Genomic DNA, 14,450 nt, shown 5'->3' with positions numbered 1-14,450 from the left:
TATATATATATATATATATAATAAAATTGATATATAAATATTTGTATAAACTTCAATTGTTTAACGTATCTTAATAATGATGTTAATTATCGTGCGAATTCTTTTTTTCTTATTTAATAAATTGATATTAACAAAATAAATGAGTTCCACCATGAACTCGTAACTTGCGCCATTTAAACATTGAAAACGTATTTTCGCAAGTGTCGTCGAAACCTGACGACGATAAATTTTCTCCGTTGCCGCGATCGGCTTGATCGTTTTCGTTTCCTGTAGTCCTTGTGTCGTTGGTTTGGTAGCTAAAGCCGTGATATACACTACCTAAGTTAAGGCACGAGAGCCGCCACGAGAGCTAGAGAGAGAAACAGGGAGAGAAAGAGAGAATTAAAGAACATTTAAAAAGAGGTAATGGCGACGAACGCGACGGAATCGAGCAACATTCGGAGCGGCTATCGTCGTCACATTTTCGGCGACACCGAGCTTTGCATACCCGAGAGATACGTCGACGTCGTTCCGCGTGGCGTCGGCGCTCAGGGTATCGTATGGTGAGTAAAATCCACGACTTATACAGATTATATGCTGCGAGTGTATCTATTTTTCTGTCTGTTCCACTTTCTGTCTTCCTGCCTTATAGTATTTTATTTTGTATCAAAAGAGCTTATATCACGTCCAAGTAATAACATATTAAATTCGCTGCAGTCATCGCTGAAAATTTGGTGCACATTTCTTTGACCTTTTCTTGCGGAATAATTTCTCCATATCATTTTAATAGTTTTCGTAATTTCATTTTTTTAAATTAAACTTCTGAGAGTTTATTATTTTATACATTAATACGAGAAATTTTTCTGATAAAATGCGTGCTCTGTTTTTATCCGAATAGGTTTTTTTTTATTAAAACAATTGTTTTTATGAAATCATTATTTAAATTAATAATTATTGTTTTATTAAATTGAAAATCTTATCGAAAATCTTATTAAATTGTGCCACACGGACGGGATATAGGCACGCTTATCACAACATAAGTAAATTTAGATAAAAATTTTTAACTAACAGAATATTTCACTTTCAATTATTATTTATTTTAGTTTGATGCATTTAGTTTGACGAAATCGCGCGTTCAAGAGTGTATGACCCAACGATCTTGAATGTTTTCCTCCATCTTTGTTACAGCGCGGCGTACGATACCGTCACTGCGCAAAATGTGGCGATCAAGAAGCTATCCAGACCTTTTCAAAACGTGACACACGCGAAGAGGGCCTACAGAGAGTTCAAACTCATGAAGTTGGTCAATCACAAAAACGTAAGTTCTTTCATTTTATTTCGACCATTCTTTATGCATGACATGAATATACTTTTTGGGAACGCATATTGTTGTAAATATCATAATATTTTTTTTTAAACAATTATGATTCTAAATTGGACCAATGAGGACAAATCTAATTAAGTAAGAGAAGTCCTATTATCGGTTGATGTGGATTTTAGTGCTTAAATATTTCGGTGTGAATTTATATACATATTAGGGATACATATGGGAAAAAGTTCGTGGCGTTTTTCCCGTTAGATGTAACGGGAAAAACGCCACGAACTTTTTCCCATACCTAATATTTAATTCTGTAAATTTCGCGCGCCGAAATCTTTTTCTTGTAACGCAATCATGAACAAAACTATGAAGTAGTAATTTCACATTATTAAATTAACATGCAATTTAATAATATTAATGCTAACAAATATCTTAGAAGAATATCAATAATTTGACAACAAGAACTCTTAAAAACTGCGAATAATTTATTACGAAAAATATTACTTCATTTTTTTTAAATTGCTATAAAATATAAGTATCTCATTTAAACCTTACTTACTGTTGAATCAAACACATGTACAGTATATGTCTTGATATGTAATATTATTTCGTGAGAATTGTAGTTGCGCTTTGTACTGTATTGTTATACAAATGAATGTAAAACTCTTTGTCATTCCTCCCAATTAAATTAGATAGAAATGCATGGAAGAAAACTACACAGAGTTAAATGAGAAAATGTTACAGCGACGAATAAGTCGCAGTAACACAGTCGCACAGTATATCGCGAGTAGTTTCTAGCCTCAACACAATTGTAATTTATCCTTGTCATCAAATAATTTCTGACAGAATAGTTGTTAACAGAATTATAAATTAAGGGATTGTGATAAGAATTAAAATTAAAGTATATTCGTACAATAAGTGTTTATCTTAATCGGGTTAATAGTTTCAATTTCCTACAATTTATTTTAATCCCATTGTTTTTAATTCTGTGTTAAGAGAATCGAAGTGTTAAATTGCGTTGGTGGAATAACAATGTAAATAGTTTCACATAATTCCGAAAGAGAGAGATGAGTTTAAGTATCTGTTGTATAATTTAAGTCAGAGAAAGAATTAGAAAAAGAACAAATTTTATTATTCACGTATCTAAGCATTGTCTAAGGATTTCGAAAACGAAATCGATTCGTCAATTTACGATTTGTTGTCTTGCAGATAATCGGTCTCCTGAACGCGTTTACACCGCAACGATCGCTGGATGAGTTTCAAGACGTGTATCTGGTGATGGAGCTCATGGACGCTAATCTATGCCAAGTGATCCAGATGGATCTGGACCACGAGCGTATGTCGTATCTCCTCTACCAGATGCTGTGCGGCATCAAGCACTTGCACTCCGCCGGCATTATTCACAGGGTAGGTGATGTTAGCTATTTGCGCGTTGCGCCCCAATGAAAATTGCATAACGGGCAGAGCCATTTAATCTACCGTAACGAGATTCATTAACGATGACTATTCCTGCATACCGTAGTCTCGCGGTTGTTGTTGTCCCGCCGCGGCGAAAGAAATAACTACCATCGTTTCGATTAATTTCCCGGTGCACCGCACGTTATAATAGAATAGTTAAACCGGCGTCGAGCTCATTAAAAATGAGAACACGGCGCAACGATTGCGGGATTGTTTGCGTAATTAACGCGCTAAAAATTAAAATTCATATAGCTGGAAATAGCTGGAACAGCGTTGACTCGTGACTGACTCGTCACTTCGCGATTATTATCAATCGCTCGCATGGCATCTTTTTACGATATTAACTATTAGTTTTAATTATTTTTTTTCTTTCACGATTCTTCAGATAAATCTCTAAAATTTGACTTTGTTTCTTGTATAGGATCTGAAGCCAAGCAATATTGTCGTAAAATCTGACTGTACGCTAAAGATTCTTGACTTTGGCTTGGCGAGGACCGCCGGTACCACATTTATGATGACGCCCTACGTCGTCACACGATATTATCGGGCGCCGGAGGTAAGTTAGATTCTCTTGTAATTTTTTGCACAATTTATTTCTGATTAGTTCGATCTGTTTCACTCATTCATTTTTTTTTCTTGTTAGGTGATTCTGGGCATGGGTTACAAAGAGAATGTGGACATCTGGTCGGTGGGGTGCATCATGGGCGAGATGATACGCGGTGGTGTATTATTTCCGGGCACGGATCATATTGACCAGTGGAATAAAATAATCGGTAAGACCGAATTTTCCATAATGATAATAATAATAATTATTATAATATATAAATGATATTTTAATAATAATCCGTATGCAATATTATAAAATAAAATTCTACAAAATGTGCAGAATAGAATTAAAGGAATGCAAAATAAAATTCCACATGATGCTATATTATAATCTATTCTGAAAATGTGTCGTCGAAATCAATTAAAACATAAGATGACAAATGATTTTATTAGAATTTATAAACATTCAACAATATTTGTATATTATTATTTAATATTTTTTATTGTGTAATCACAATTATTTAATTAATTATGTGACATTTTTTATGAATTCTCATGAATAATTAACGCAGATGACAGAGTCATGACCTTTTTTTCAATGTAAGCAGATACATGATCTCCTAATAATTTTTATTACCAAGATAATCGTGATATTATCTTACAGTACTTTTCTTAATATTGATTTTTTTGTTAAATAAAGGATAATGGCAATTATCTAGATTCCCTACTACTGTATCATAAAAATAAGATAGTTGCTCTTATCTGCAGAACAACTTGGTACACCGGCGCAGGAATTCATGCAACGACTGCAGCCGACCGTCAGAAATTACGTAGAGAATAGGCCACGATATCCAGGCTATCCCTTCGAGAGGCTATTTCCAGATGTTCTATTCCCCTCGGACTCCTCAGAACACAATAGATTAAAAGGTGAGTAGGTCAGCAAGTCGACGCCCTGCATCGCGAGATTGATCGCGAGACGCGCATGTTCTGGCGCGCGGATGACGAGATTATCCGCATTCTCGTCATCGCCTTGCCTTGCCTCTCCCTGGCTCTTCCTTTCATAGTTTTTACTTCCTTTTCTAGCGAGCCAAGCCAGGGATCTATTATCGCGCATGCTCGTGATCGACCCGGAGCGACGCATTTCCGTGGACGAGGCGTTGCTGCACAATTACATAAACGTCTGGTACGACGAGGGGGAAGTCAATGCTGTAAGTAGACTTTATCGATTGATCGCGTGAATAGATGGTCATTTTCAATCATACTGTCTTCTTTGAAAATCAGGAAAAACAGGATTTACTATAGTCGTTGATTTAATTTGAGAAATTGCATACAATTTTTTTATATTTAAAAAAAGTATACATAAAAAGAACAATTTTGCTGAAAAATTATTTAAAAAATTAGCTAAATACAGGTCTAAAAATAATTTGGTTTTTCATCAAAATATATAAGAATCTTAAGTATAATGAGCAATGTTACAAAAAGTTTTACAAGTAATTTTTTAAAAATAATATATAAATGATGATTTTGTTGAAATATCTAAAAATTTAATTATGTACAGATCGGGAAATACTTTTGTTAAACCATCAAAATAATTGTAGGACAAATGTCACATGTCACATGTAATTAATTGTAGATTGCTAAATCAATTTCAGTGTCAAACTGAAACTGATTCTAGCAATCTACAATTACGTGACATTTGTTCTATAATTACTTTGATGGTCCAACAAAATTATTTCCCGATCTGTATGTAATTAAATTTTTAGATATTTCAACAAAAATTAGATATTTCAACAAAACAAAACCATCGTTTGTATTATTTTTAAAAAATTATAATTATAAAAATAATTCTAGTAAATGTGAAAACATAATGCTGCAAACAATTATCCTTATGTGATGAAGAATTTTTTTAACAAGATAAACTTCTCTTTTGTTTTCATTAAATACTCATAAAATTGATTGTTAATCTTTCGTTTGTGTAATAATTTATAAGAAATTCTGATTTATTTTATAGCCTGCGCCAGGTCCATATGATCATAGCGTGGACGAGAGGGAACATACGGTGGATCAGTGGAAGGAGCTGATCTATCAGGAGGTGATGGAATACGAAACAAGCCACAATCCCGCGGCGGTTGCTCAGTCGTCAGAAAGCGCTGGAAGTCGGTAGATACCGCAGAGCAGCAGCCCATCCACGGTTCCCTTCTCGTCGAGGAAGCATCCGAATAGTCTTACCTACCGCCTGGATATCGCCGGAGCGTCGTAGCGAGAGAGGGAGGGGAAACTGGAGAAAGAAAGGGATGAAAAGAATGAAGAAAAGAAAGAAGCTAAATCCATGTCCACGAACCTACCTTCCTTTCCTTCGGGAAGGCAAGAAACAGCGAAAAAAATATGGAAAGAGAAGAAGGATACTCTATCGAGTGTCATAGGGGGATAAATTGTAGTCTTTTGGCAGCACATGTAATCAAGACGAAACTAGTCGAAGATGATCAATTAATAATTCCTCCGTTTGATCTTCTCTCTCTTGGAACGATCTAGATGATCTGAGTAAACGCTCCTGCAGGAGCGAAACTCGTGACCGCTATATGGCACTTTGATAGGTGCCACCGAACACTCAAGACACTTTCGTCGCTTTCTTTGTGCTTTACCAAAGCAATGGAGGTCAGTAAGGATCGCGGGAGAATTCCAGGATCGGAGGATAAGTTTACGGAGAAGAGAACTAGAGAGAAAGCGATGGATACAGGAGAAATTATCGTGTCACGCGTTGTCGTCTCCTCAACTACTGCCAGCCTGGTTGTTGGACGAGCTTCTTCTCTCTTCCCCTCAGTTTATTCGTTTCCTTGATTAACGCGAAATCTCCGAACATCTCCTCCGGAAATCCCTAAATTGTTTCGATCCACGGAATAATATTTCTATCTCGATTCGCGGCTACTTGATCTTTCTCTTAGTACAACAGTTTATCGCTGTACAATCTGAAAGCGGACGTCGTTTCATACTTTTTGATCGTCTTGTAATCTTGGACGATATTTGACGTGCATTTCATAGCAATAAAGTCGACGTGAAAGAGAAACGATATAGAAATATCATATTCCTGTGATGATCGTTGTAAGGTTATACAAAAACGGAACTAGATGTGATCGTTCCTTTAACTTCCGGAGGAGTAAGTGATCGATTGCCCGTTACAACTTCCGAAAAGATCGGTCGAGCGCGTTTATCTTTTGCGCGCGAGCAACATATAATATATATATATATATATATATATTTTTCGTATCATTGTAAGCACATATGGGAACACATTCTGAATGTAACTTTTTAACGCGACCATCCATGCTCTTTCAGAGTATGGAGCACAAAGATATCAGATTAAGAAGATAAGGGAAAATTTACCACAGAGCTTATAACCGCTCGATCTTCGTCTCGCGTGTGTAGCGGGCGATCATCAGGACGAGACTATCCTTAGAATTTTGTTTCATTAAATCGCTGGATATCGCGAGGGATATATAAGTTAGGTAGATTTGTTAATATTTAATTCATGTGGCTCCGTACGACATATGCATGCCGCGCAATGCAATGAAGCGTGTGAGGCGCAAGAAAAATAGAAGAAATGACGCGCTACACGTCGAGTCTCGAAATCATTCGTATCGCGAAAGGAAAGAGACGCGATCGATGAGATATAGGATTTTTTGTACATAATAATTGATTATTGTGAATTTAGTGCTGTGTGCGAACGAGAGTGTCCGCACGATCTCGCGCGGTACTGATTTTTTTCGTAAGCGTGTACCTTTCGTTCGGATACTTCGCATCTCCGCTCTGTGTGCTTTCGTCTCGGTCGTTATCAGTGCCAGTAGATACGCGATTCATGATACTTCATATTAGTAGTCTCGTAGTCGTAAGAACAATTGGCGAACGCTGATTAATTTTAATGAGTCGATAGGAAGAAAAAGAAAGAGGATGAAGTAGTGCAATGTCACAACGATCGATCTCTGCGTAATAACGTCAGGGACACTGCAGTCCCACGATTACCGATTATATCTTTAGTACGAGTAGTAGTGCGATAAACGATACTACTCCCTTCTCGTGCAATCTCGCGTATAACGTGTCGTGCGATGAACTCACGGTGCTTAGTATTTTACAATCGAAATAACCGAGAGAGAATTCGATATTAAATCGACGCAATAATCGGTGGAATAAAACTACAATCGATCGCGCATAGAAAGCGGCGAAAAGGGATGATTTTCGCTTAGTTTATTTTGCGAAGATATGGATCTTTGTCGAACATTTATTAATTTTTTATTATTATTTTTTTTTAATAGATCGTGTGATTTGTATTATTATATAGGGGAATATGACATAAAAGATGAAACACTTTTTGACTAGAATATCGTAAAACGGTATACAATAGACGAGGGTGAATTGGGTTGGGAGAGCCGATAATGCTGATGATGATGATGATTATGATGAGGATGATGATGACGATGATGATGATGATGATGATGATAATGATGATGATAATGATGATAACTATATAAAACAATTGTATTTATTACGTGAATCGACGAGGAGATCCTACAAATAAATAGCGACTCGATGAATGATGATGAAGAATAATTGTATAATGTAAACGTTAAATTTTTATTTTCCACGACGATAGTTATGTGAATATATTGCTACAGTCCGATCCAAATATAATCAAGCTTTTGTAACACTAATTATAATAAAAAGTCTAATGATGATACTGCTAATTACACATAATTGTATCGCACACACATGGTTAAAATTATGAAATATGAGCTACAAATAAGCGGTCTCGATTCTGCGCGTGTACGGAAGAGGAGAGTAGTGCGCCAAAAATCTTTACAAATTCAGCTAGTCGTCGTGCTGCAGATCCGCGACGAATATCCCTTTTCATCAACGTATTTCTTTTACAAAATGTATACATGTCCCATTATATACATATGTATTATGAACGAGCTTCTTTATTACGAAATTAAGAAGAAAAATTAGAACATTCGCCACGCTATTTTTTACCCTACGCGCCTAATTCGTCAAAAGTGTATATTTACAGATATATCTGTTGTATTTTGCAATGACACTTCATCGAAAGTAATGCGATTAAAATGAATTAAGATTAAAATGAACGCAATCTTCCCGGCGTTCTAAGTGTTAATCCCGTAAAAAATAAGTTAATTAAAAGAATTATTCTATGTAATTATGTTTCTTCAATCTTCATAATTGGAGATTGAATACAAGATTCTAATTAGACAATAAAATTCAAAATTTTTGAGTTGTCTGTTAAAGACAATCTTTCAGGAAAAAATTATATTTGTCTAATAACTTGTCTTAAACGACATTTCTGAATAATAACTGTTTTTTTTTCCTAGAGCAATTTCCTGAAATGATAATTTACATCTGTTTGAAATTTGCCAATTTCTCTTCTTTTTTTAAAGTGACATTTTTGATATTTAGCTATACCTTCTCCACCCTGCCACTTTGCAAATTTGTCGCGCACATCATCCCGAAAATGAATGCGTGACGCATAAGAGATATATTTTACGGCCCTCGCCATCACCACGCACGTTAAGTAAAGTCAATTATATTTAATCAGCGGACGATACTTAGCAATTAAAAAAAAGCGTACCCAAATTATACCTCTTGGGCATTTAGCACTTGCACACAGGGTAACTTCTGCGGCCCTTCGTGCGTGTACTCACAGGGTGATTCTCGTCGAACTTAAGCGAAAAAAAAAACAAGAAAGGAAAAAATGCAAGAAAAAAATCCAGAAAAAAGTTGTAGCTGTTCCGAAAGGTGGAGACGAGGCGCGGTTGAGGGTGAGAATGTGAGATGAGAGAAAGGGAAAGAGCGCGAGAGAGAGAGAGAAAGAGATACAACTATTTTTCCATTTTACAAGTTGCAAAAAGCCTTTTTCTTCGCACAATAAGCGCGCTGAAGGAAAACTCGGTGAACTATGTGATTCCTGATGAAATTTCGTCCAGCTCCTTCTTGTGAGCCAGCACAATCTTTTAAATCACTTTCGAGGATCGCTAAATCGCTTGCGACGTTTCTTTCCCGTTTGCGATACGAGAAAGATAAAGAAAAAGAGAGAAAGAGAAGGAGAAAAACTATGTGAGAATTTTGTAATATTCGCTATGATAATCTCTCCCTGCGATATTTGTATTACAAGACAGAATTTCTAAAGATTTTTGGATATACGCCATAAAAGAGAGAGAGAGAGAGAGAGAGAGAGAGAGAGAGAGAGAGAGAGAGAGAGAGAGAGAGAGAGCAAGCGAAAGAGCGAAGTGATAATTAACATTTGCCCGGTTTCGGAAACTTTTATCAAAGTGAATGATGAGGGGTGGAGGTGGCGCGACCTGGATCACACCGGAGGACATCGTCCTCGATCAACATTCTGTGTGTGTGTACACACGTAGGCAATCAGACATGAAAATACACACTCACACAGACACACATACATGTACACACACACAGATATAGATACACATACGTACATAGTAGTTGTGGCTCGTACCACATTTTTCTCGTTTCCATAGTTAAAGCAAACGTAGTAGCAAGAATAATAAATGATAGCGAGTAATGATATAATGAGTAAAGTAAACATAATAAATAGTAATGGATAATAATAAAAATAAAAAGAAGAGTAAAGGATACTATTTGCAGAGTCGTGTAGAGAGACGAAAGGAGAAAAGGGGAGAGAGGGATGTATCCGCCCGGTGTGTCTCGTTAAAAAAAAAAGCCGCGCTACGACAATTCCCCGGCGTCTCTTTAGGTAGCCGCGATCAATCGCGACCGCCTCGGAACTTATTTTAACTCACTTAATATTTAGAACATGTATACGACGATTGTTATAATTCGGCGAATGCGCTAGGAACGCGCAATATCGGTGGCAAAGAAAAAAAGAGGAAGAAATAGAGGCGATCGGCGCCAACTGGAGCGAGAGGAAATGACTGTAGAGAATAGCAGGTATCTTTCAGTCACGTGCCTTCTTGATACCTTGGAGAGAAATTATATTTGTTGGAACATTTGAGATCGAAAGACGACAGGAGACAAGGATAGGAACTAATAAAAATAGACAAAGACATTATTTTAACGGCAAAAAGGATACTAATTCTCTTCTCTCTTGGCGACATTGAATTTCTCTTATTTTATCGTAAATATTTTATATCCGTGAAAGAAATAAAAACTTTCTGAAGTTTTCTCGCTCTTTTAAAGTAATGAATTCGAAGATTGGATTTTAATAAATAATAAGTTTATCGATACATGACGCGGAAACGTGGAATCAGAAATATACATATATTAAGAATTAACATTCCGTGTATTTTCGAGCATTTCAATCTTAATAATTACTAAATATATAAGTAATAAATTATTTTCTTTTCTCTTTTCTATTCTATTCTTATGACTTAGACAACGATTATTGTTCCAAGCTTCATTTATTTATTCGCTAATTACGATACTTAAATCTATGATAGCATTTCTCTAAGCTTACTCTTTAATTCTTCAGCTTTTCTTTTATTTTTTAATTTTATCCCATTGTTTTCTTTTAAACTGATTGCATAATAGTTTTTTTACTGAGAGCAATTTTGTTCCTAATTCTTGTCCCTTCTCGCTTTTGGCCTCGTTTCAATATCATTTGAGGACGCGACCGTATTGCGCGCTCGTAAAGCAGAATCGAGTCCTTAATTCGTGATGATCCCGTCAATGTCTTAGCAGCCGCCGAAATCGCTTCCGAAACCAGGGAAAATTTTGATTCGTACATTGTATACATATATTTAGAATCTAAAGTATAAATGAGAAAAGAGAGAGAAAAGACAGGAGATACCTGGCAGAAAACACTCATTAACACAAGGACGACTATAATTAACAATTAATTAATAAATTGGTGAAAACAAGAGAAGAAGTGTTTATGTATGTGTATGCATGTATGTATGTGTGTGCGCGTGTGATATAAATGATAATCCTTTTTCTTAGCGCGATAAAGGGGACAATTAATATGAAATAAAAATGAAATATTTTGAACGACAAAGCGGAACTTGGATGGGCAAATGGGGTGGAACGGGGCGTGGGAGGGAGAAAGTGAAAGGTAGAGAGATTGATAAAGAGAAACAAAATAATAATGTCCATGTTGCTAAACTTACAATTAGCGATGAGATAGATATTGCGCATAGGCGACGTCTTAGTTTATAAAAGCAAATTAAGTCCTTAGGACACAAGTGAGAGAGTAAGTTAGAGAGAGAAAGAGAGAGTGCGAACGAGAGATTGAGAGAGAGAGAGAGAGAGAGAGAGAGAGAGAGAGAGAGAGAGAGAGAAAGAGAGAGAGAGGAAACATACAAACACAGAACAGGGATACACACGACCGAGTAGCATTCTACGTTATCACTTAGACTATATCTCTAGGTAGTTATCAAGCCCGTTCTTTCGTATGTAGAAAAAACGTAGCGCTGGAAACGCCGACGATGGGATTCCGTCGCGAGTCCGGCACTTTCGGTATCGCCATAGACGAGTAGGAACGCTCTTCCTCTAAAGAGCGATTCTCTCGTTTCGCGCGTACAAAACGTAGGAAATCGGAAATCGATCGGCGTACGTTCGATAAGCATTGATTTTTTTTTCGCTGCCATGTGAGATGGAAAATTTTTGAGCTTCTTTCTGACCGGAGATTTCTCTTCCGTCAGTTCGCGAAAAATTTTTATCAAGAATTGAAATATTAAGACTCTTTGCGTACGTTGCAAGAGTTGTTTTTTGATGTTTGTCTTACTGGCATTGGATTTCGAGCTCCACAAGCGAATAATTAGTCGATTATTGATCAGTTTTAATTTTTGACCGAACGATGCCGATTCATCAAGACGCCTGCCGATCGATGCTCCCGGTGATTTTTCCCTGCCGATAGGGGAGAGAACCAATCGCCTGAGCAATAATGTACTTCTTCCGATCTATGTGACTCTTTTGGAGTCTTTTACTCGACTCCGGCCTCGTCTTCGGCGAAAATCGACGTTGGCGGATTATTTACAAAATAGATTTAAATGATCGATATCTAGAAATCCCGACGTTGGTGATCGCCCGTTTCTTCGCTAAAGATCTATCGGGATATTGAAAATCCGGCAGACATTGGATTCGTTCTTGTAGACGGAGGCTTTATAAGGCCTGATGTATTCGCGAGAATTTTATCGTTTGAGAGTTTTCATTGGATTGAAATATCTTACTTTTCTGAGAGCGAAGATTTTATTTTCTCTAATTTTGACATAGTAAAACTCTCTTACATATCTAAAAAATTTAAGTGAGATTTGTGTTAGATTCATTTAAGACAGTCCTGTTCAATTTGAGCTTGCTCGCAAAGCCATCGACGCAAAAGAATTCAGTGTAACTTTTCGGAGACTGTAAAGTGTTCATACGCATCTGACAATGAGTAACGTTTATCAACACTTTACAATATCTAAATTCTTACTCACATTGAATTTTTTTGCGTCGATGACTTTGCGTTTTGACTTCGAAGTTCAAATTGGACAGGCTTAAGAGAATTATTTTTAATATAATGATTTGAAACTTTTAACGAATATTTGATATTTTATACGAGAACAACTCTCAAGAAAATAATTTTCTAATGTTTAACAAGTTTATGACAAAAAAATCTCATCGGAAAATTTTATTCTCATCAGTGATAAAGACTCTCAAAAATACATTTGGTTTTGTATAAGGAACGGGGAAATAAAGCAGAAGGAAAACAGCGGAAAGAGAAAGACAATGGAAGTAGAGTTTTTTTTTCAAGATAAACACCAACATACATATACACATACAAACACAGACACACACAGTAGTCACGTGTGAAGCGTAAACTTAAATTATTATAAATACTAATACTAATTAATATTATTGAATATATACCTCTTCTGTATATACAATTAAGCAGCAACAATAATAATGATTAATAATTGATGATCGTGAACGATAGACGAACGGCAGAACGGGGCAAATACAATAATTGCGTATTGTTTCTAGAACAAAATGAGAAAAAAGAGGAAAACAATGGTGAACGATTATTAAGTTGTGAATATTAATAAGTGATTGTAATTATATACTTATACTTGCGGCGATACGATGATGTAATTGTATGAATTCACACACCACACGGTATAAATATTATAAATACATTATAGTGAAACGACGACGACGATGATGGAGACAATGATGATTTTTATTATATTACTATTATTATTAATATTATTAATTAATAATTATTACCATTATTATTGCGATCATTGCTATTATGGTATGTATTATATTGTATCGAGGAATATATACTGAGACAAGAATGATGAGAATCCAATTAGACGTGAATGAGTGCAGTATCGAGTAAAAAAAGAATAAATTCAAGGAGCGTGTCATTTGTACTTAATTATACCACCTAGATATGGACTAGGCTGCACAATCGAGCCTTGTCAGAGATTCCATCGTGTTTCTTACTTTCCATTTCTATAAACATCGTTTAAGCGCGATAATGAATCTACGAAATGGCCATTTTTTTTGTCTTCGATGAAGTACCTAAGTTGAGAAAATAAATTTCGAAAAGAAATTTGTAGATGCGTTGATAGGCAATAAAATTATCGCTACAACTTTTTTTTATCAAAATACGGGATTGCAATATCGGGATCTATAGTATCGATATTTGCATTTTTAAATATTAAACGTATCTTTTTACAATATTTGTTCTTTTTATAAATGATTATCTCATAATGATTATCACCGAAATAATCTGAAGCTTGATACGATAAGAATTTTTCGTAAGTTATTATTGCGTGTCTTTAGTCTGTTACGGATACGACAATATGTCAAGTTACGTCATGTCGAAAAATAGATTTTTTTCAGCCCTTTTGTTTTTATTTTGAATTTTCCTAGAAATATACATACACACAAAACCTGACAGGACAGACTTTGTAAAAAATGGCCAAATCAGAAAAAATTGCTTTTTCATTGATTTTGAATCAGAAAAAGTTCATTTTAGAAAATCATGAATTCTGGAGCTTTAAAATCAGAGTCGCATTAACTTTTCATAGTGCTTGAATTATTTTTCAATGTTTTATATTTTTATCTATTTAATTATAAGTAACTAATGATTTGAAAGCTACAGACAATTAATGATAAAAAT

General features: G+C 35.6%; 1 protein-coding gene across 1 annotated transcript; it reads left to right on the top strand.

The window, feature by feature from the left end:
- Nucleotides 1–405: 405 nt before the first annotated feature.
- Nucleotides 406–9,854, top strand: LOC108691079 (stress-activated protein kinase JNK). The gene is made up of 8 exons (XM_018198717.1): nucleotides 406–542; nucleotides 1,168–1,297; nucleotides 2,507–2,704; nucleotides 3,177–3,311; nucleotides 3,399–3,528; nucleotides 4,070–4,228; nucleotides 4,385–4,509; nucleotides 5,313–9,854. Exons 1-8 carry the CDS (start codon nucleotides 406–408, stop codon nucleotides 5,463–5,465), a joined length of 1,167 nt encoding a protein of 388 aa, XP_018054206.1. The 3' UTR covers nucleotides 5,466–9,854.
- Nucleotides 9,855–14,450: the final 4,596 nt, after the last annotated feature.

This window comes from Atta colombica, unplaced genomic scaffold (assembly GCF_001594045.1).
Source record: "Atta colombica isolate Treedump-2 unplaced genomic scaffold, Acol1.0 scaffold386, whole genome shotgun sequence".
In the NCBI taxonomy this organism is placed as follows: domain Eukaryota; kingdom Metazoa; phylum Arthropoda; class Insecta; order Hymenoptera; family Formicidae; genus Atta; species Atta colombica.
This window is presented reverse-complemented; position numbering and strand designations above follow the sequence as displayed.